At 40.9% G+C, this 23,929-nt stretch overlaps 1 protein-coding gene across 1 annotated transcript in view; it reads right to left on the bottom strand.

The window, feature by feature from the left end:
• Positions 1–4,444: 4,444 nt before the first annotated feature.
• Positions 4,445–23,929, bottom strand: part of pdia5 (protein disulfide isomerase family A, member 5) — a 35,827-nt gene continuing 16,342 nt past the window's right edge. Inside the window, exons 8-17 of the mRNA XM_030786232.1 lie at positions 23,515–23,582; positions 21,753–21,844; positions 18,522–18,593; positions 17,068–17,204; positions 15,657–15,727; positions 13,990–14,153; positions 12,088–12,218; positions 9,893–9,963; positions 6,185–6,319; positions 4,445–5,901 (exon numbers count right to left, since the gene is read on the bottom strand). Coding sequence (XP_030642092.1) covers positions 5,821–5,901; positions 6,185–6,319; positions 9,893–9,963; positions 12,088–12,218; positions 13,990–14,153; positions 15,657–15,727; positions 17,068–17,204; positions 18,522–18,593; positions 21,753–21,844; positions 23,515–23,582 — 1,022 coding nt within the window. The 3' untranslated portion in view covers positions 4,445–5,820. The remainder of the gene's footprint in view (positions 5,902–6,184; positions 6,320–9,892; positions 9,964–12,087; positions 12,219–13,989; positions 14,154–15,656; positions 15,728–17,067; positions 17,205–18,521; positions 18,594–21,752; positions 21,845–23,514; positions 23,583–23,929) is intronic.

The following is a 23,929-nucleotide window of genomic DNA, read 5'->3' as shown; positions in this document are numbered from 1 at the left end:
CATGGATACTGCAACGATTTTCTGATGCATGCTGTGCTCTATACCTTGCCTGCCTTTTTGTGGGCTCAGTAATATCCACTACCTTTTTATCCAGCATTTTGCATTATTTTACAATTGGATTGCTGCCCAAATCAATGTTTTGTGTTTTTTTTTTAATAAACAAACGTCCATTTTTGGTTCATTGACCACAGAATTTGAGAGATACTGGATTTTTTGGACAGAGCTACAACTACAGAGCCTACAGAGCTTCAGCTGATCAGTTTGATCTCAGAGATGACACTTACGTCTGAGTTGGCAGCCAATACTGTTTTCAGGTCATTTAAATATGACTAGCAAATTGTGTATTACAAATGGCTTTACTCAAAACAAGAAATGAAATGACTATAGCATGAAAGAATCTTCTTTTGAGCATGCTTTAACATTGTATTCCAGTAAACATAAAATGATTTTTTCTGCAAATTTGAACATTAGAAGGTGCCCTTCTTTAAAATGACATGCTCCAGAACTGTTCCCTGGAGAACAGCAGATCTAATCCCAGTATGAAAGTATGACATGGCGCACTGAGAACTGGATAAACAGCTGATAGAGTGTCAGATCAAAGTGATCTGACACTGTGATTTCAAGTGACGGAATCAACGGTGTCTTCGTAAGCTGACTCATGATAGAAGGAAACACACAAAGATCTTTCCAAAAATAACAAGGTTCTTCCACACAAATACAAATGTGGACGTGCCTCAGGAGTCAACACTGATATTAATGTCAAAAGGTTTCCAGACTTGTGACCTGTGGTACAGAAGACAGGAAGAGAAACAACATGTTTTTTGTAATCACATGCTGAGTTCAGTGCCCATATGTTTCTATGAGTCTTGTAATTGCATTCTGATCGATCACTCCAACAGTACTTCTCTTCAGACTGATTGTGACTGTTCACTGTGTTATGGATTTTAGAGATGATTTTGGTAGATGTACCAAAAAAAAAAGGGAGGGGAGATTTGATTACCCTTGCAACTTAAAAAGCCCAAAGGGGAGAATAAAAAGACGAACAATTCCTATTTCATTATGAGACCCAATTTTTGGTCTAATATAATTTCTAAAGGTTATACATCACTGAGGTATGTAATCCTCCTATTGCAGTCAGCTCTATGGTATACAGAGGAAAAGGTATGGATTTCTAGGAAAGTTGTATACATCATTTTGATTTTGTTTCCAGAGCATGTGAGGATGAAAATCTTTTTTTTTTTTCCACAAAGGATTATTGGTGTCTATTTGTACCTTTGATTCTAGTTATTGAGAGCTGTTTGTCTCTGTCTTGGTTTACTGAAAATAAATTGAGGCCAGAGGCAGACTGTTGTTGTAAAGCAGCATATCTCCTTATGCAAATCCTATTCACAAGCAAAGGGGAAAAACATACTAATAAACCTACATGGTCAGTGCTCAAGATGGTATATACTTTTTAGTAGTTGTTAATAAGCACTATCATTACCCTGGAATTGTATGTGGTGAAATTCAGTATGAGTGTGATGCCTTCTTAAAGATGGATTACATTATCAGGTGTATGTTGTCAGCAGCTCCACACCTGATCACTAATATTTACTAGATGGAAAAGTCTTATTGCTAGGTAAACATGTGAATAACAGGCCACTAATTGTTTGCATGTGCACATGTCTTAGGAGTCATTAGTGTAGGGCACGTATATGATAAGGGTTTTGCTGCAACTCATTGATTCATTGGCTCTTTGATTCATTGGATTCACCTGGTTTTTAGGGCCTAAAATAGTAGCTGTTGTAAAAGTTAACTGAAATACCTGCATGCGCACTGGCTCTCCAACAATGACTGTGAACAGAACTGATTTGGGACCAAGTCAATAATTTAAATACTGACTAGGACCAATCTAGAACGCAACACAGAAGCATCAGTAATGGAATAATGTATAACAAGATTAAGTCCCCACCTCCTGTAAAAATGTACTTCCATACTGAGGTCAAACTCTCTGATGAAAAATATGAGTAGTTCTATCTCAGTGTCTTTACTTTATTTGCTGTGCTGAAGTGGGACTGGAGACAGACCTTTTCGCATCACAGACATCAGCCATCCAATCTGCCGGATTATGACAGCTCCTCAAATTCTAGACTCTGAGGTCAGACAGAGGGCCCATTTAAGAGGCAGCAGTACCCAAGGACAAAACCCAATTACTGTCGGGGAGAGTACTTTCTCTTAACAGGACCTAATTCTGCCCCAGACATACCTCATAGCACACTGATGTTTTATCTTTCCTACTGGTCCCCTTTTTGCTTTGTCTCTCTGCTCTCTTCGTGGCCCCAGTTCTCTTGGGTACAGAGGGGAACATAAAACTCTTGGTAATGACTACCTCTCCTCCACCATAACATTTTGATGGAGTGGGCACCAATGCACAGTCCTCAAGGCATTAATCAGCAGATTTCAACAGTCAAATATTATATGCATGCAACTTATGGGACTATCTCCATGGACAGTGGTAAAATTGGCCTGAAGTGACTCATGCATCATGTTTTGAATCTGTTTAACTACACTTGCTTCTTTGAGGAGCTTTTGTCCCGCTTGTCAAGAATGTGCCTTGCTCAATTCAGGTGAAGACATGATTCGCCTACAGGGACATGTTTCTTACAGTGTTACAGAGATCTTGGCAGTGAAAATATGTCTCCATTACACAATGAGTTACTGCTTTGAATTTTCCATTAAGTGTCCATATTTCTGTCCAAAATCTTACCTAAAAGTGAAAGCTCAGAGAGAAAGTATCAGGAGGGGGAACTCAGTAATAGGTCAGAAATATCAATCAGTGCTTTTATCTTTAGGGATCAGTCTCTTTATTAGTGGTGAGGCTTGTCAGGAAAGGATGCCACTGATTGATTATTACATGTCCTACTTACAGTGCAAGACTGAACACGGAGTCTAGTCTGATTCTTAATGCATCAATAGTCTAGGCTGAAGTTTCTTATTCTGCATCAGAATCCCAAACAGGCCAGAGCTCTACTACCACTACTACTACTAAACACAGTACAATGCTTCTGTTGAATAGGAACAAATATCAGGAGACCTTACAAGGATTTGTGAAATCCTGTTGCAGAGAGCCCGATAGTAAATGGAAAGTATGCCTATGTATGTTGAGAAAACCCTGCATAACAGGAGAAACTAGGCAAACTAACTTTCATTGGACCTCAATAATGAAAACATTATGAGGTTAAATATGTCATCGGCCACCTCTTCTCTTAAGAATGCATTTTCAGGATATTGTTCTTCATATAAAATTTGCATGTTCAGTGTCAAACTAGCCCTGCCAACACTACAAGCATGAAACACAAAAACTCCCCCCCAAAAAAACCCACAGAACAAAACCCCAGAATTGTTAGAAAGGCTTGAACAGGGACACTGATTAAAAACTGATTAAAAATTGATTTGGTGCAAAAAAGCCGAGAGGGTAAATTATTCACAGAATGGCTCAGTATTCTTAGAAATGTACGCCTTTTTATTTAGCAATTCGGTCATTCATAGGGGCAAAACTGTACATATGGCTGAGCACAGAAATCAACAAAGGTGACACAGACTACTTGGTGTTATTGTGAATGCTCCCACACAATATGGAGACCTTTGGAATTAGATGGACCGGAATTTCTTTCAACTGTACCCATCACTGGTACAAAGCAAAAGTCTTGAGAGGAAACCAGTCCACTGGACAAAATGAACAGCTTTCCTGGACGAGAGAAACACTGGTGTGAAACTACACTGAACTTGTTCCAAAACTAAACATTTTATTGATATTTGTCATTTTATCATGAGTTTCTTTAGGTAGAGAGAGAGAGAATTCTCTGGACTGGAGGTACTTGGAGGCAGAAGTTGATCTCACAAACAAATCTTGGACTATGTTTCCTTTCCGTTCTCACTAGTTTGCAAAAACATTGATTTGGTCAGCATTTATGATGAAGCTCTTCCAATAAGATCTGAGAACACTCTCCAGACTGGAAGTGAACCATTTGTTGCACAACTTAAACAAGCATCTGTTCTTGAGCTTTCCTTGGCTCCTTTGTTTTTTAATGAATACTTCCTGCACTAAGATTGGCAAAGGAAATGTAAACCAAATCCCATTATCAACGCGTTTTATCTCCCGATGTTAAATGTAAACAATTCTTAAAAATGACGACTCAGGCTCCTCACACCAATCTGGAATGCTAATTACAATGCATGCTAGCTCTCCTTATCTGTGTTTCGCTATCCCTGAGAACCTTATATATAATGAAATGAACCAAACTCCTGAATAATAAAACAAAGGTTCAGCTACAAATATGTCTGTTAAATATGCATACTACCTCAGGCATGGTGTTCCCAACATACATCAGTCACATCAACATCATAATAATATCACAAAGACTAGAATCCAATATGCAAGAAAATCTTGGCCTTGTTCCTCTAATTGATGTGAAACATCCTGGAAGATACTGCAGTTCTAACTCCCTAGTGTAACTTTGCCAACTCTTGGTTTTTGAATAACGGTGTAAAATGTGACTAAAGGGATTAAAACTAGATGATGGGTAACCCTAACTAACCTGACATCGCTTATCTATTTTTTTTATTGTTGCTCACAGGTGGGAGTAGATGAGGACAAATTCTAGAGGGAAATGTGAATGGAACTCTGGATTAAAGCTACTCCGTTTTAATAACCATCAGTTTCAATGTCACAAAAGTGGATTTTAAATCAGTCTGATAATGACAAGACTAGACAGAACAACAACAAAAAAAAAGTACATATCATCTATGGTCCTCAAGTAGTCCCGAAAACTGAAAATCCAGATCACGCTAGCGTCCTATGGCATGATCTGGCAAGCAATTTGGTGAATATAAGAGCAACAATCTGTGAGAGGCACAGTTTGGTCTCATAGACTGTGTATGCCAGACAAGCGCCAGATTCAAATCACTTACACTTTGATTATGAGATAAGTATGAAAAACGGGACTGGTATTCGTTTTAGCTGATGAACACGTATGACCCTTTGCTGAAATACAGGACTTGATATCAGTTTTACATGACACATAAACTATTCTTTTTGGCATCTTTAGGCGCCTGTAGTATGTATACTCTCCCCAAACTGTTGGTGAAAAACGAGGTTAGTTACGGGAAACTGTATCAACACTAAATACTCATCTTGCTCTGATCCATTTTAGGCCTAACATTGATAACACAATCCAAGGTATATTATTCCTCACTGTCATCTATTTGTTTAAGGCCACAGATATGAACAAAATTTCCCTCTTCAATACTGATCTCCAAAAGAAAATCAAACAATTTAATGACTTAATGTTTTTTTTTTTCCCCAAAAATATTTGAAGATGTGATTTGATTGTACATAGACATGTTCATGCTCCTTGTCGCTGATTTACAACTGAGAGAAAACCAGTTATATGATAGTAATAGCTTTGGGTGCCATGTGCAGAGCAAGCCTGATCTCCTCTATACACACAATGGTCATCCATCACATAGGTCCTGGGGGATAGGATCCGCTATTGCATAGATTTAAGGTGTAGCTTTCAGTAACAGAAGTCACAGTATTTGGGAGCCTTTTGTTTTACACAAAACGTCCATGGAAAAAAAAAAAAAGAAAGAAATCCAAGTCTCAAGTGGTCTGATGGTTGCACATTGGTATTACAAATGCTAGGGCACAGCTGTATAAAAATAGCTTTTTTTTTTTTTTTTTCAATTGAGGTTTTCAAGTCTGTGGCATCAGTGCTGGGAGGCTCCTGCCCAGGTCACAGTGCAATGACAGGCCCCTCCCTCTCCTATGACCACACCCATTTAGAGCTCCTCCTTCCGCTTGCCCACCTTCTCCTGGTCCCGCCCCCGGAGGTTGCGCATAAAACCTGTAAAGCCAGCCTCCTGAAGAAAAGGACCATAACACTCAGTAAAAAAATGGGGCAAAAAATAATTGTATATATTTTTTTGAACAGCAGTCAATTGGCAAACACATTATATGTGAGATTAGAAACCAACAGCAATATGCATCTATGACTGTAGTAATGGCTCTAATCATACCTCAGGCAATAACCTACACAAAGCAATGTATGGTGAAACATCTATCAGTCCCTCACTATTATACTTAGGCTAAGTATTATTACTTAGCCTGTAATTAACCTGTGACATCAGTCATGGACTCACTTACCCCTCTCTCTCCACTGTATTTCTCACTGAACTTGCCGTAGTTGTAATAGTTGAATGTTGGGTAGCCTTCAACACCCTCCTGTTTACACAACTCATGGTTTTGTCCTTTGGTGCAGTCCACTGCAGCATATGCAATCTGTGAACAAATATTAACATTTTTAGCTCTCCTGATATGACAAGAAGGCATCTGAAACATTCAGAACGTACGTTTACACTGGTAAGGTCTTGCATCAGTATCAAGTTTCTGTTTCTTTTCAGAAATGTTCAGAAAAGTTTTTTTTTGTAGGGCATCAGACACCTCTATATGCAATGAGATCAAAGCAAAAACTTGTTCCTCTAAAGAGGTGTTCTGCTGTCTGCTCATGTCTATACCTTTCACTTTCTTAAGTCTAGGTCTAAGGTCTAAGGTGGTATCTGCACTTCAGACACAATTTACTCTGCCTTACAGGCAGTTGATAGAACCACCAATCACACAAACACACTGCAATAACATTAACGGGGAGGGGGTTGGTTAGTGCCAGGAATCTGTCTTTGGCTAACTCAGACAAAACTTGAACACAAGAAACTATGAAGAAGGCATTGTCTGAGTTACAGCAATGTCAGCAGACGGTTTGTCCGGACGGTGATACAGAAGGTTACATAAAATGTCCATGAGTTATACAAAGTGTTTCAAATCACAGTATAGGTGGTTTCATTTATGTGAAGCTCAGTCTAAGCGAGTGCAGCTGTTTTTGCCTTGACTGGCTTGCTTGCCATACCTCCTTCCCCCAAATTTAGCTTTTCCAAGATTACAAAAAAAAAAAAAAAGAGTATTACATTTCTATAGACCTAGATGACTATGAAAGGGGAAACAAAACAAAAATCAATCAGGTTAACACACACACACTCAAAGGCAACCAAAGAAATTTATGACAACATCTTCAAAACAAGGCAGTGGGCAAAATCACAAATAAGCCATTAAGCCAATAAACCACTAAAGCCCAAATAAGCCATTAATGACACTTCACAAACTACACTTTCTGAAAATACAACGGGACTGCAAACATTTCAAATCTAGCCCTCATCGATGTTTAATAACATCAGTCACTCAATTAGAAACAAAAATATGTTAAACTTCTGTGGTTTTGACTGAACGTGATTATGCACTGACTAGCAAGGTGTAATCGTGAAGGCTTAGCAATATCAGGGAAAACGGTGCTGAAAGAGGTGAGATTCAGATCAGAAAGTGGGCTCTCTTCTATCGACTTCAAACCAACTTCGCTCTTGCAGAGAGACAGCAAAACATCAAGCAGCCGAGGGTTACATATAGTTTTGCATTCAGCTGTTCAGTGATATTACAACATATTCAATATAATGTCATCCTATCAGTAGTTCACATTAAACTGACTGTCCAGTCAATAGGGAACAACCAATGAAAGTCCAACCAACATGAGATCCAACCAACAGAACAGCACCTACAGTTAATCACTTGGGATCGTACTGGATTTCACAGAGACGGTCAGACAGTGATGATCTCATCCCGAAGATGAGGAGATCGCTCTACCTTCCACTGCTATGGCTTTGCAAGCGATTATCGCTCGGCGATCCATCAGAGTTACAAAGCATTGACAAGAGAAAATGAAGTGAAGAGGCATTGTTTTTGCAAGGTTCAATGGCCAGTTCTGCTATAGATTGCCTTGCGTTGGTGGAGCACCATCTTGACACTTGATTGATTTAGCAATAGCTTTGCCATCGAACAGATGAGAGAAACAACAGGGTCAGGGTGTGGAAAAAAAAAACCTCTCAGTTCTGTGTGTTTTCATATATCTGTAATTTTATCCGGCTACCAGGATAGGGAAATCATTAACGAAGGATCTACCTCGGACTCTTATTATCGGCAAGGAAAAAGTGAGACCAGCTCACTGTGCACAAATAATTAAAAAGCCAGAGTTCAAAATACATCTGTGTCATTATCACTAAAACCAAAACCTTTTAAGATAACTGAGTAATCTTCAGAAATATGCAAAGGCTGAGCTATTGAAGATTAGTCTCTGAATTAAAATGAGTAGAACACTGAGCGATTTTTCCTCTGGAGTGATCAGTGGAGACTTTTTTTTTTTCCTTCAATAATTCTCGATGCCGCTTCAGTGGAAAAAAAAGACTTATTAGGTTTTCTGTCTTTGCTCGGATTTGCACTGCGTCTGGCAAAGCTCCACATGACCATCAGCTGATAACCAAGAGATAGGCTCAAGGGCCATTAGTCCATGCTGTTTATTCAAAGCTGACATTTTGACGATACCCCCAACAACTACAACGCAGTCTTCATAGGTCTGGGGTTAAACAATGAAATGACGGATCACTACTTTTTTCTCTCTCTCTCTCTAAAACCCTTTTTAACAAAATGTTATGAAACAGCCCATTTTGTGAAGGGACCAGCAGATGGAGCTTTTTGTGCATTGCTGCCGTGGAGATTTAGCATAGGATTATTTACTGTGCTGGGGCACAGGTCTCTAAACAAAAGAGCAGTATCTGGCTTTCACAACCCTTCCAATAGAAGCCAGAAAACTCTGGGTGTCAGCTAGAAACAAGTCTAAACTGACCCTGTCCAATCCACCCTTGGCAAGGTGCAATTTCAAATTCCATCCATATGAATAATTGTAATGCGAGAGGCCAAAAGTAAGAACTATGAGAAGATTAAAGGAGGCTGACGTTATGCCCATTGTATTTCAGCCAGTTGCAAACAACAATCTAACATCTTTGTTTTTGTGCTCAGTGATAAATGAGCACAGTTAAAAAAAAAAAACCCAAACAAAACAAAACAAAACAAAACAAAAAAACAATTGAAAGCTACTGCAGACTTTAGAGTGTTCAGAGGTGAGTCGGTAACTTGGTGAAATACTGGCGAAGAGAGAAAAGAGGTGTCAAAGAGGAGAAAAGTTTGAGGAAAAGCTGATTTTACAGAGTGAGAGGGGGAATAGGTCTATGTTTGCATGTCTTTGCTGAAGTGTGAAAAAGTGACAACGTGTGAAATGGTGAAATGAAGTTTGAGGGCTGCAGAGGAAGAGTAAGCATGAGCTGGTCAAAAGAGAACAGTGTGTCAGACACTGTCAGAGAGAGAGAGGGAGAGAGAGAGAGAGAGAGAGAGAAAGAGGCACTGAAGAGCGGAGGGACAAAGCATGAAATAGCAGATTTCTATCTGAGCAACTTATGAGATTAGAACACGTCATATTTGACCTGTCCTTGTTTAAGATTTAGTTCAAACTCCAGAATCACGTAGAAAACTTCACTAATATCTGAGTGATTTTGGAAAATGACTGAGTGACCAGGAAATGATTATATGGACGATAATCAGCAATCAGCAGTGAACATTAATAACGCTAAATTGCGAGGCGGGAAAGGAGTCAAGACATGACATTAAGGACAGAACGAAAAAATACATGCCCTCACACGCATTTAAATGCATTTCAGGTAAACCCTGAAATCAAAGGATGTCAACATCAGACATAAAAAAAAACCCAAAAAACTAAGCGATGGCAAGTGTGGGGACCTTGAGAAACTTCCAGATATTAAGAATGATTAAAGACTGAGGGTGTGTGATTGTCGTCCGGGCGGAGGAGAGAGAGCGTGAGAGGCTGATTGCACCCGAGAGGGACAGTGAGTCAGACGGTCAGGAGCGGAAAGTGTTTGTTATCTGGAGAAACTGAAAATCGTAATGGGGGCTGAGACTAACCTTGCGGTCCTCTTTGAAAAGCTCTGCGGCTGTGGTGAAGTGGGGGATGGAGCTCTTGCAGTGAGGGCACCCTGAAGAGAACAGAACATGAAGCGTCATTTCCTTTTACCGACTCGAACGCATAAGCACCCGAGGACAAAGACAAATTGGAATTCTGACATTGTTTAATAGATATCAGTATGAAAGATTAATTCCGTGGTGAATGGTACATACAAGATGGAAAACGAAAGACTTTTTTTTTCTTTTTACACATGACATAACACAACACATGTTTAACAACAGAGCAACTCAGCACCAATAAAGCTTCTTTTCTGTTTTACGGGCGAGCGATAAATTCCTTCGCCGGCTTCACAGATGAAACCTCCCAAGCGCTTTCAGAGGTGATTTATATGTGTCAGTGACCCATTGATCCTGTATACAAGCTATGTAGCTCTGTCCTCTGTCTCTCCTCTAATGGTTCGATATTCATGACAACCAGGACTTTGGGTGTTGAGCTGTCAATCAAAACGTGTCAAGCCACCCCAACAAGTTGGCCGATGCAACAAAGGGGAGCTCTCTTCGCAGGCTATCTAGAAAAATCAGTAAACACAGGGGATTCCTGCAACCACGCTAACAACCGCGCTCCAATTACAGTTCTACAATATGACAAGGATGTCAAGTTTCCTCATCACTTCTTTGGGAGAGAGCAGAATATGGTGACTTTCCATGCCTATAACTGGTACAATTATTAACTTTGGACCTGCACATAACAATCTGCCAGCGATGTTGTGATGTTGATGTGTTGTTATGTGGGGATAGAACTCTGTGAACAGAGGGTAGAAACGCGTCTGTTTAAACATTACCTATGCCTATGCATAGAACACTGAAACTATTTTGACCTTGCTTGAGTCAGCTGAACTTTTCTGTTCATCAGGTGAGTTTGGACCTCGAGACCCCCATGTGTTAACATTGATTACCTATTAAATCAACTTCAAAAGTTCATCTTTAAACAAGCTTGTACATTTGAATCGTTAATCTACTGTTCTCTGTTTGAGCACAATTTCTATGCAAAGCACTGTGTAGAGAGATATGTGTTGTAATTATGTATTTAATTGGCACTTGTAAACGATCGTTTTATCATCGAATCTGATATATGTAGCTGAAATGTAATACTAATTTCACAAGATTCGATTGCACTTATATTGTGTGATATATATAAAAAAAACCCTTAGGGTGGTAAGGAAAAATGAATACAAATAGCTTTGCAAAAGCACAGGATGAAAGGGATAATGCTATATGAAGTCACAGGAAGGTATTAACTGCAAGGAGTCATTACTAGTAGTTAATTCAATGGAAGCGCTTTTTCTAAAAAATTAACATGTTGTCTTGGCGTACTGTAGTCGTAACACGGTAAGGAATAGCCTCACTACATAAATCCCCTAACAGGCCAGTGCAACACTGAGGATTTGACTGAGAAAGGAACAAACGGGCGAAGACTGTTTTTTCATCACTGTAGGAGCAGCGCTTTGTGGCGGAAATGCAAAGGACTCCCGACTACTTCAGCATAGTGTAGGTTTTTGAAGTCTTTATCAAACACGACGTCCCAGGCCTCCTTTAACGCTAATGTACTGTGTACACACCTCCACCCGAGGAGAAAATAGACTGATCGCTATAAATCGACGGGGGAGCTCATCCTCCGGTCATTCATCCTTAATTACTGCATGTGAACAGGTTCAAATGTGCACTTCCAAAGGAATCGTTATGAACTTTAGACGCATGAACAATCCCAAAAGAATGCGAGAACGCTGATTGCACATAAAAAGAAAATCAAGTTAAAATTCAAAGAACAATCTTGTTGGAAAAATTAGAGTCAGAGGAAATGCCTTTAAGGCTCAATGAAAGGTCTTTGGTCCTATTCCAAACATAACACTAAAGGAGGGTGATGCTCCCAGATAGCTGAAAGCAATATACGCATGGACAAATGTAATTTGTTACAGTCTGAGGAAGAGCCTTCGAATGTCCGTGTAATTGCATCGGACGGAAACAGTGACAATTCCTGTCTCGCTCTTATGATTTACAGTATTTATTCCTAAATGAGATGTTGTTCTTATAAGATACAAGTGCTAAAAAAAAAAAAAATCCTAACAGATTCTGGACCACCACTTTGGGCCAACTTTAACAAACAACGGCATTAAGTCTGAGATGAAGGATCTTACAGGGTGCGTAGAACATAACCAGAGCATGCTTCTTTTTCTTCAGGGCTTCGCGGAAGTCCTCTGCTCCCAGGTGACTCACGCTGGATGGCTTGTCCTCCCATGAGGGCTCTGGAGGGGGCGGAGCCTGAGGACTGGAAGAAATGCACGCATCATTAATTTTCATTCCATCGAAATAAATACAAAAACATGAACACAGATTACATGCTGCCACATCACAGCTGTGTAGAGCTACATGACAGCATGGATAAGTGAGTGCAAAATGAATAATGAATTAAAATTTAAAAAAACATTGGCCAGAAAGTTGACAGAAAAATTAAAATGCTTGAAACAAAGTGTTCAAAATGCGAACTGGCTAAGTACAAAACTGACTTACTGTTTAATAAAAATAAGACTTACATATTGATGTAAAACCCTGAACTAGATGAGTCTCAGCTCCGTGTGATATGTGAGCTTGAGTGTTAAAAAAAAAAAGCACCACCCCCTAATCAGTTATATCATGCTGACTTTTTCAGTACAGACTCAGCAGAATACACAAAACTGGAAATGTTTATTAAACACATCACTGGGCATGACCTGATTACATATCTCCTGAAAAAGCATGGGGCGGCCACCTGTACGAAATTTTGCAGTTTTAATTGTACTGAGCTGGGCTCCATTTTTCACCTTGCGTAAGCCCCTGATCAATTCAACTCTACGAGCAGAACGGAGCTGAACCTAGATTTGCACTTGTACTTCAAGTACTTGACAAACACGGACCGGCCTGTGGGCTCGACGAGGCCTAAACGCCACTCTCCTTTAGGTCCAGCTCTGTTTAAAGCAAATCTTAGCTACTTGAATAGACAAGGCTTGGCAAGCTAAAGAACTGTTTGCAGCTAGCATGACACGACTCTCCAGAGATCGCAGCAAGGTCGACCTGCCCCGCTGATAGGTCACAGAAGGTCCTGGCACTGATTGATTGAGGTCAAACACTGCTGAATAAATCCAACTGAGTGTCTGCTGAATGCCTGATATATGGTGGTGTCAAGACAGTGGCAAACAGTAAGATCCATAGTCAGAAGACAGCAGCTGAGCTCATATAGAGATTAGTACAAGTGTCTGGCATAAAAAGAGACCATTACTAAAATAAGTCAGCGATGGTAGACACTCTCCTTCTATTACCAAGGCTGACAACTGTGCTTTAGAAATGCACGTATGTATGTACGCTCTTACAGCTCAAGGTCGAGGAAAGGTTTTAACTAATAAATTATTCCTCAGTGCCTTCAGTGCTCAAAACAAACTTAGAGAAAAACCAGATGCATTCCTTTAGTACCTACGGCCGAACAAAATGAACAGAAGTGTGATGCAGAGAAACACGGCATCAGTGCTAAGACGAGATAGAGGACAGGAGATTAGACTGTACGCCCCATCTAACCATGACCCGTCCTGAAAGCTCGTTCCATTGTCGGCAATACTACAATCGAACTGCAAAAGCCCTTTCAAATAGAGCGTAGTTATTAAAATAAAGCCTTTGTAAACCTTTTATGACGTTGTATGACGCTGGATTACAATGTGCTCATTTGTACTAAAAAAAACAACAACAAAAAAAAAGTGCTGTGTTCAAGGTTAATTCAGGTATTAATATTTCAGCATAACAGATTTTAGTAGAGACCCTAAATATGAATTTGTTCTCACGAAGCATGTCCAATGTAACATTAAGCTGTTATTTTAACACTGTACTTCCATTGACATTTAAAAAGAGACGGAGACAAAAATAAAAATCCTCCACGTGACTGCAAAGCGGCATGCCAGGTGATGACATCATTTCCAATGAATGATGTATCGTGGGCACGACTCCATGAAACCCGATAGCAAATCTGCTTCGTGTCGCCATCTCGCGCAGCAGAAGACAGAAAGCGAGCTCACTTTTGCAGCCACTCGATGATTTTGTCCTTGGTCCTGAGCTGAGGAAGGGTGTACTTGTCCTCGCCGTTTTCAAAGTACTTCACCGTGGGGAAGCCGGAGATCTTGAAGCGCTCTCCCACAGTTTTGTGAATGGTCGCGTCCACAGCGGCTAACACTCCCGGGCTCTGTTACAGACAAATACAGACATCAAAAGATTCACCTTCAGAGAGCCTACAGTACACATTCATTAACAACACTGAAGCTCTTTTTGTCTCTTTTTTGTACTATTTTTCTCCCCCTATTCAGTAACTCACTTGCTGTACACGGAGCCAACAATGAGTGGTTTTGTTTTAACTCTAGTGCCCACTGTCAATTCAGCAACAAATAATTAAAATCCTGAACCTGCTCCTTGTCTAGACCAAATTGAGATGCATGGTGAACAGGAGGAGACCTCCTGCAGATGGAGTAGGTAAAATGAGAAATAATTTAAGTTGTTCTGGAGCTAAGGAGGAAAAATAGGAGCGGAATGGCTGCAGTAAAATTATAACACAAGATGTACTCTTCTTACTAATGCTACATTCAAAAGATAAAGATATATGTTGTGTAAATACCGCTAATGACACAAACGTGTACTTCAGTCAGTCAGTATACTTTTAACTACTGTTTGCTGATATAGCTAATTTCAGCAGCATTCAAACTAGAAGAACCATTTAAATTTTTTTTCCCCACATCCATTGTCCCTTTATAAAATATCAACTTTACAAATGTAACTGCTCGTTCTGACTTACAATTACATATGCACATTTAAATACCTTTATTTTCACCTCTCTGAGAGTAAGCAAATTGAATACAGGTCCCTGACAAAGGAACTGCGAAATTAAAGGTCTCGTTCAGATGTCGGCGTGTGGCCGCGAGCGGAATGAGAAAAATAAATGACTGTAGCAGTCTCTGAGGAGCGGGGTGTAAGGACTACAGCACATCTCACTTAGATAATGCCCGAGGTCGTCCCGCCGAACTCCGGCGCTGGGCAAGGAGCCACAATCAAAAAAGCTCCACGCTACAGGCTTCAGGGAGGCAGGAGAGAAGAATGAGATAAGCAGCAGAGACTGGAGCCTCGGGTGACTCGCTTGGCCCATAACTCTGCTCTGGAGCAGAGCGTTAGCCGTGCAGATGCAGCCCACTAATCGGATCCACATCAGCGTGCATCACGGCCAACAGGAGGGGTCTGACAGGCCATGTGACGCTAATGCGTTGCAATGGTTCTGTGGCCCTCGACACTCAAAACGGACGCGTGCACGCGTACGCACGCACATGCGAACGCGCACATACACAAAGACACAGACACAAACACACACACACACACACACACACACACACAGAGTGTTGTGGTATCCTTAGCCATAAAGGTTAACATGTGTCACATGTGTTATTTGCTAATGAAAATCTGCGATTTTAAGCACCAGCATCCCAAAGCGACATGTTTGTTCTTTACACTTTTGCTCTTTTTTTTTTTTCGGCTCAGTTGGTGACAGCTGCTGCACCCTTCTCTGAAATTAAGATACACGAGGTGTCATGTGAGTCTGACAGGGCTCAACACGTGCCAGTCTTACTCCATTTAAAAAAAAAACAGTCAGTTTGCACTTTGGTGTATTTGCGTATGTACAGACAAGAGTTGGCAGCTGACTCACATCTTGGTTTTTGTTGAGAATCTGTGCCGCCTCGTCATACTCTGGCTTCATCTTCTTGCAGTGGCCACACCCTGGGAGTGAAAAACACACACACACACACACACACACACACACAGTCACGAGACACAGCATCACTGAGAAACTGCCTCATGTACTTACTTACGGTGAAATCACATTGAGTGCAAGTTAAGACAGAAATATTAAGAAAATCAATAGCATTTGACATATGACGCTACAGGTAAAATGTATGTTGATGTGCGTGCTCTGAACTTCCATTTGTAAACACAGGTGAAATTCAAATGAATTGACTCACTCGCCTTATTTACTTGCACGTGAAAAACTGTGCAAGGGTAACTACTATGTGCTAAAGCATATTGGAACCAACACATGAACAGAGAAGGACTGAGACACCATGAGAGACCAGCAACTAACGGAAAACAATAACAGCTGGACACATCTCTTAGCTCTCTTCCAAACCCATAAAATCAAATGTAGTAGGAGTGTCTCTCACTTTCTTTCTCTCTTCCTCACACCTGCTGTAACACCATACACAGGAAATACATGTTTCATTATGTATTTAACACCAGAAGAGACCATAAGGAATTAACGAGCAAATCTGTTCAAATCATAAAAGCTGTTCTTCGTTATTCTACAGTGAATCTTGAAATAATTAGTGATGAGATGGCACACTACCCTTTATGGAGTTATCACTCACGGCCATTAAAAAACATCACTCTTTATTGGTCCAAAAACAGGAGTGAATGCATGAGTGACAACAGTACCATAAGCGTCAGTAAGGAGCTCCCATTGACTGGCAGTCTGTGCTTTAGTGTGTGTGTGAATGTATCAGAGTGCATGTTAAAGTTTTTCTTGTGATAGAGGAGAAGCAGAGGTAAAACTCCACTAAGTGGGGAGAGGGCAAGAAAACTGCTGTGTTCCTTTAAGTATCAAAAGCAAAGAGGAAAGAGAGAAAGAGAGAGTGAGATCACAGAAGCTGCCGCAGCTTTAGACAGGATGAGCTACGTCATGTGTCTTGAGAGGGTGTGAGTAAACGCTGTATTTTGATGATGTGTTTGATCCAAATGTATTAGGACAATAAAGATGCAGCTTGTTCTCAAACCTACACAAAAAAAGTCTCAAGCTCAACAACACATCATGCTTTCATTGAACTCCATTACAAAATGAAATACGGCCTTAGATCTGACATCCAACGTTTCTTTAATGTTCTAAGATCAGCTTTGTACTTGTTCAAGGAGTCAGTTTGTGAAATGGTCGTAAAAGGTCATGACCTCTAAAAGGCCAGTAAGAAACAGGCCATTTATTACCAGCGTCCTAGACAAACTTGTATATCTGGAGGCTTAAACACACTGTTGACAGAGTGCATGGTTGCCTGAGTGTGGATGGTACTCACAAGGGGCATAAAACATAACCAGAGCTGAGGGATGCTCCTCCAGGAAACTGTCAAAGGTCTCGTCTGTCAAATGGAAGACCGCAGAGTCTGTTTCTGACCACGGCACCTCAGGTGTCTTCGGCTGTGGAGGCTGGGGGCTACAAAGGTCAGAGACAGAAAAAACACTGAGAGCATTACCAAGATCTCTTTCATGTCCTCAACAAACTGGAAGACTCGAAAACCAACTGTCTTTGAGTTAAAGGTCTCCAAACAGATGAAGCAAACGCAGCTTGTGTATAGTGTTTGTCACAGCTGGTACACTTCTCACCGCTACAGCCCGACTCTCGACATCTGGTCTGAGATGATTACGCCTGTATGACTGAGAGTTGTTGTCTCTCTGTGGTGAAACCAAGCCAAAGACAGCACTCCCATCTGTTTCCCTTAAGTTTCGGAATTGGTCAGGGCCCAGCCAAACTGATGATTCTCTATACAGTGTGAAAAGCCAAGAGCCTGGCTCCTAAAAGTCAGATGACTGATCAAGGGCCAGAAAGATGCATCTTCACAAAGCTGCCAAGCATCTGTCTTTCCAAGTCATTTCAGCTGAACTAGAACTAGCCTAACTGAGCTTCAACGCGTCACCACAGGGCCTAACGCCGCAGAGTCTTTCAACTGATCTGAAGTCAGATCTTCACTTCTAGCAAACAAATTGATTGACAGATACACCAAAAGTAAATCATCAGACATAAGCGAGCGATAAAACGTTCAATCTGCCTGTTCTTGCCGTTATATTGCATAAGCAGACTCCATTTGTGAGCTCCAGTGAAAATACTTCAGCCCAAAACAGTCCAGTTTCCATTACTGTCAAAGAGCTGTCATCGACTCATTGGTCAAATGACAGGTGCCTACAGCTGTTAACTAAATATTACTGCGTTTTGCTAGAATGCTGTCATGCTGTTTAATTGCAACGTAACTGCAGCTACATAATGAAGCATGGACAAAATGTCTCCCTTAGATATCATTTCAGATATTTTAGTCAGTTCTTTCACAGTCTGAAGAGATGAGAAGATAAGGAGATTTCTGTGTGACTGCGGCGGGGGCTCTATGAGAAGTACTATGTACCACTGGAGGGTTCAGTCTTTCTCTGCAGAGGGCTGATATGCCTCATTCTATCTGCATTAAGGGCGACACAGGTGTATTATTGTGCCTGGTGTTGTTGAGTACAAAATGTGTACTCTGAAACGCTTCAGTGGCAAATTCTTCCCAGACAATGTGGCTTATTCAATGGACCAAAACAGGCAGAGAGTCTCAATTCAAAGAACACATACCTAAAAAAAAACTTTATAAAGAAGGTTGATAACTGTCTGGAGGACAGGGCATGGCAGTGTGTGTGTGTGTGTGAGTCAGATTTAATGTTTTTAAGTGTACTGTTCATATAGCAGCTGGGAATCTATGACCTTTCTGATCTTTCTACTCACTTCTTCAGCCAGTCTGCAATGTCCTTGGCTGTGGCTCCATAATTCTCATAATGATGCAGGAACTTCCCCTTCCTTAAAAGTAAGAAAACAGATGAGAACAGTTAAACTTTTGCTGTTCACCGTAACACAAACGAGAAACTTGCAAGAACATGCCTACTTACAGATTATGCTTAGCTCAGCACTTATAAAGCACTATATCACTGGTATACCAGTTGCACCAAAAGTCAAGAATCTACAATATTAAAGCAAACTATAGATACAGCAAGAGACATATATTAATAGTGAAGTTTTAATTGCCTGACAATGGGAAACAGCTAACATTACACATTACTGAAAGACATGCTGAACGTTGTTAACAATCATAACATAAAGGTTGTCATGAACTATGATCATAAAATATGTCAAGACGTCAGGTTCATTGTCACAAGAGACTGGCAGACTGGGAGAAGGCCATGGGAGTTTTCTTTCTCAATTGAAAACTGTGTTGCCAGACAGAGGAACATATTTGTACTGACACACCAAAGGGCTGGATTCTAAGCAACAGCCACCCCTGTGGTTCCTGCAGCGTTAGCCAAGATAAACATTTTAAATGAAGTACCAGGTTCAAAGCTAATCAAGCTGCTGGCATCTAACAATATCAAAGACCCCAACATGATTGCTCTGAGGTTTTTTTTTGTCTTTTACTGATCCCATTCAAACACAAACAGATCGCTTTTCTTTACACACAGGTCTAATTTAAATAACAAAACATAAGCAAACCCATGCACTGGTTATGGTTTCTTTATTCCGTATGCCATGCTGATCTCTCCATCTCTGAAACTGAAATTAATCTGCGGCAGCCGAAAGCTGAGCTAACTGGGAGAAAAAAGAAAAAAAAAAAAAAAACTGTCAGGGCTTGGTCATTTGTTACCGTCAGAGATCAGTGGAGATCTGCGAGCTTTGTGGTAATGTGTTCTACAGAAAAACGGGAAAAGCTGTCACACTGAGTTAGCAGTCTCGCGTCAGGTTACACCGAAGACAACGTGGGACTTCTGGCACATTTTGCTTTAGTTCAACCCGGTGTGAACTTGATGGGTGTCAAACTTTGTGCAAGTTATGTTTTTGCTCTATCTTCATTGTATGAACACCATAAAAAAAATTCTGCATTTGCCCTCTTCTCCTTCACGCCAACTGATATTAATGGTCCAGCGTAGTGAAAACCAAATGGTGGAACTCCAGGCGATCCTACCTGTCAGCTTTCCCACACTGTCATTTCTCAGATGGTAAAGGTCAACTTGGATTCCTGCCATATGCCTCTCCAGTAATCCATGCCTTTACATCAATGATCATTATGAGGAGGTAAAAGGAAGCTACCTTACAGCTTTATGTACAAAACTGCACTAAAAAAAAAAAAAAAAAAGTGCAAACACTGGAAGCTTTTTAGTGTCCTGGAAGTGAGGAAGTAAGAGACAGAGAAAGAGAGCTAAATTAATTAAAGTACTCAGATGGAACAGTGCTGCTCCATGGACTGGACTGGACTGGATGGGAGGGAGAAGAGATGAGTTATTTATCTCCGAATGAATTTGAAAAATCTGGACGAGCGTTGAAGGTTGGGATACGAACCTCGACCGATAAGTTGATGAATTCAACTCAATTTACAGTATCTCTCACAAAACTCACTATGCAGATGACAGGCTACTTCAGGCCAAAAAAAAAAAAAAAAGAATTGAGGATGAGCATTCACATCTGAATAAAAAACGTATTGCAGACAAGGATGGGCAAACACCAGACGAGCCGAAACAAAGCGTTAATCCCCTATAAACTCATTACAATAACCAATGATGTTGAATGGTCAATAGGCTGGGACTACCCCAAGGACTCAGGCTAATGACTCATTAAAAACGGACCGGGCGGAGGTTGTCTTTTAATTAGCGGTCTGGTAATTAAAACGGCTGTGGGACGGGAGAGCGCTTTAACATTAAATGGGGGGCAGATAAAACAGGAGTGGAGCTGCTGGCCAGAGCAGAGGAGCCGAAGCTTGAGGAGAACACAGCTGACCATAAAGAGACTGCTGAGGAAATGCGCGGAGTTAAAGTTGACTGGTGCCACTAGTGCATTTGGTAGTGCTGTCAGACAACTGAATTTCACTGCTGTTACAGCAGCAGAATAACGCAACGCTCCCACCAGGACTACGTGTTACAAATTCAATTACAACCTGCCAAATTAAAGCGAAACAATGCATGACATATTCACAAAGATAACAACAACAGGGTTTTACAACAGTAGGGTTTACCATATATTTCATCAAATTTTAAAGTGCTGCATACGCTGACATGGTTCTTGCTGAGCACTAACAACAACAAAAACAACAACAACAACAATAATAATAGTAATTCAATGCAAAAAAGCAACAGATTATCTGAATTAACCGAATGAGTGACGGCTCCATTCGGTTCGTTATATTTGACACATGTATATCCCGAAATGCCATTGAAAGTGGTTATACTGCCGGCCAAAATTTGTTACGAACTGGGGCAACGGAATTATTCCTTCCCACAAAAGTGAACCAAACTTGGTCATAGTTCTGAATGTCAATGAAGATGCTAAGGGGCATGTGGGGAAAGTTGACCATTACTACAATTATTTCACAGTGCGCGGTATGCGTTAGTGCCGTGGCGTGTCACGCTATCTGGGAGAAGTTTGCTTGCTCTCATTGCTTGCAGATAGAGTCAAGCCTCATCACAGGCTGATAACGAGCTCATGAAAGATACTCTCTGGGTGAAGCATTGCTAGTCACACAACACTCATGCCTTCAAGTGTTCATCGCAGTGTAAATGAGGAAGCGTCTTCAAATTTTGGCCAAGTCAAAGTCAAGGTCCCTGCTTCGGAGCGGTCTAAAAGCTTGCCAACCCCCTCGTTTCCCTGGCGAGTTCTGACTGCAGTGCCCCGCACCCCCCCGCAGCTGACGAGCCTTCATCTGCCTCTGAATAAGTTAAGAGATGCCATTCTGTTCCAGAGCTGGACCCCCCATTGTGAGACTCCTTCAAACCGAATACACGATGTCCATAACCTCATACCCCCTCTCTCCAAGACACACACACATAAAAAAAAAACCAAAAACACACCCTCTACCGTGACATAAACAGACATCGACACAAGTGTATCTTTCAAACCAAACTTTCGAGTGATGTGTGTGTGTGTGTGAGTGTGCGTGCATATGCTCTGTAAAATGCCAGCGTGAGATACACTCACTCAAAGTAGCAGAAGGTCGGGTAGCCCTTGACGCTGTACTCCTGCTTGAGACCGTCAAACTCAGCTGGGTGTACGTTCATCCCTGCCAGCACCTGCAGCGATACAAGGGATAAAACCAAAAGTAAAAAAAAAAAAAAAAAAAGTGCAGACAAAGCCACGGAAGTAAAGAAAATGAAGACAAATGGCTGCCTTGTGAGAATGCGAGGGAGTCCTGTGAACAGGAAGCACGAGTAGAAAGTAAGGCACTCAGTGATTTAGGACGGAATCAATATCGCTCATCCTCCAAAAAACCAAAATGTACTATTTCTCTGGAAAAAAAACAACTGCAACGTAGCAGCTTTAAGATTTTTGATTTTAGATTATTTTGAGAGAGAATAGCCTTGAAAAATCTGGTTTTGTTAGCATATCAACAGAGTGTTTTTCCACTGCTGTAATACATTACACAAAGTAATACATTACACATAAAATTTATGAGGAATACTTTTTTTTCCCCCTCAAATCTTGTCATAAGTTATGCATTGCATATGTTTAATAAAAATCTTTGCATGTATGCCTTCTACTGCACTGGGGCGACTGACTAGTTCTACAATAAACTCAGAAAATACATTTAATTTTAGAGAAATTCATAAATCATCTCTGGTTACTTGTACTCCAATAATACAATAACAAATGCATGCAAAGAGTGTGTGGACCACTGATTAGCAACCCAAATCAATCACATTTTTCCTGCAATATCAGCCTTTAACACACACACACACACACACACACACACACACAAATAAAACCTGGAAACACAGGATGCAGCAAATCTTCTTCTCTCGTGCCCATACCCGCAACTGCAGCCATTATGCAAATACGCAAACCAGCGGCTTATTTACCAGCCGCCGTCTGAGTGTACTCATCACCGGGTACGTCAGAGAACGAAATATCGCTCCCATTAGCCAGGCAACCACTCATTTTCCACTCCATACAGGAAAAATACAATAACTCCAATTTGCTCCTATTAATTGATCTAGTCCCTGCTCTAGCTGCTTTGGGCTGTTTCCTGCACGCCGAGATGCTTTTGCTGAGCTGGAGCGTTAGGGTTTGTATAAGACGTCCACACGGTGCTAGAGCTGAGTGCTATTGATCCGTATGCTCCATACTTTGATGCGCTGCTTCAGATATTTCCTCTAACAATATGCCATTCTTTGAAGTTTCAAACTGCGTGCTAGATGTTTTCATTTGCGCATAGGTACAGAGGTGAAGTCAGTCTTTCAAGCAAAGTGAGGGTGAAAGAGTGTGACAGAAAAGAGACAAAGAAAAAAAGAGAGAGAGTTCACAGGTGTATAAACACCGAACGTCACGAACTGGCATTTAATCCATACAGATACTGTAGACTTCAACGTATACTGATCCAATAATTACAGTACTGCAGCATAACAGGAGTGGTAGAGCTAAACAATGTAACGGAAAGGCTCCTTCTGTGCTGTGAGAAAACATAACTGATCTCAGGTATGAAAACTTAAATAGAAAAATAAACATGTCAAAACTCCTTTTGGTGCGTCGTCACAAATGTAATCTAATCTATCTAGCATCGATCCATCATTCAGGACATCATCTGCGGATAAATCCAGTTGTGACGTATCAGGGTGTAGAGTGGAGCAACAATGCATGGGAGATGTGAGTAGTCAACGGCAACAGGGTGAGGCTTTCGATTAGTGAGCACATGCAAACAGCTGAAGCAAGACAGAGAGTGTAGAGTACTGAGTACTTCACTTACATATTTCCCCTTGGTTTCTGTTGCTGCTTGTTGAAAGATGGGTTGCATCCTCTTACACACACCACACCCTGGAGTGTAGGAGACACATGATGGGGTTTAAAACAGAAAGGGGTATCAGAGGCTTACAGGAAAAAAAAAAAAAAAAAAAAAAAGACAGGTGAGAGATATCATTTTGTGAGCAGTGTTGAGATGAAAGACCTATTAATATACACTTCAAGGACCTTGACGTCACTCACAGGAACAAATAATGAAACTGGTCACCTCCCTCAGTAAACAACCGGGATAAAAATGACCCTCCCAGCACTGTCCTTGTCCCCTCTACCAGGAATAAAAAAGGGATACTAGAATACTAACAGCCCCGTAATTGGAGCCAGCTGGATGATTTCAAAAACTCTGCACCTGGCCAGTGGTGTCT

Source organism: Chanos chanos, chromosome 10 (genome assembly GCF_902362185.1).
Source record: "Chanos chanos chromosome 10, fChaCha1.1, whole genome shotgun sequence".
Lineage (NCBI taxonomy): Eukaryota > Metazoa > Chordata > Actinopteri > Gonorynchiformes > Chanidae > Chanos > Chanos chanos.
This window is presented reverse-complemented; position numbering and strand designations above follow the sequence as displayed.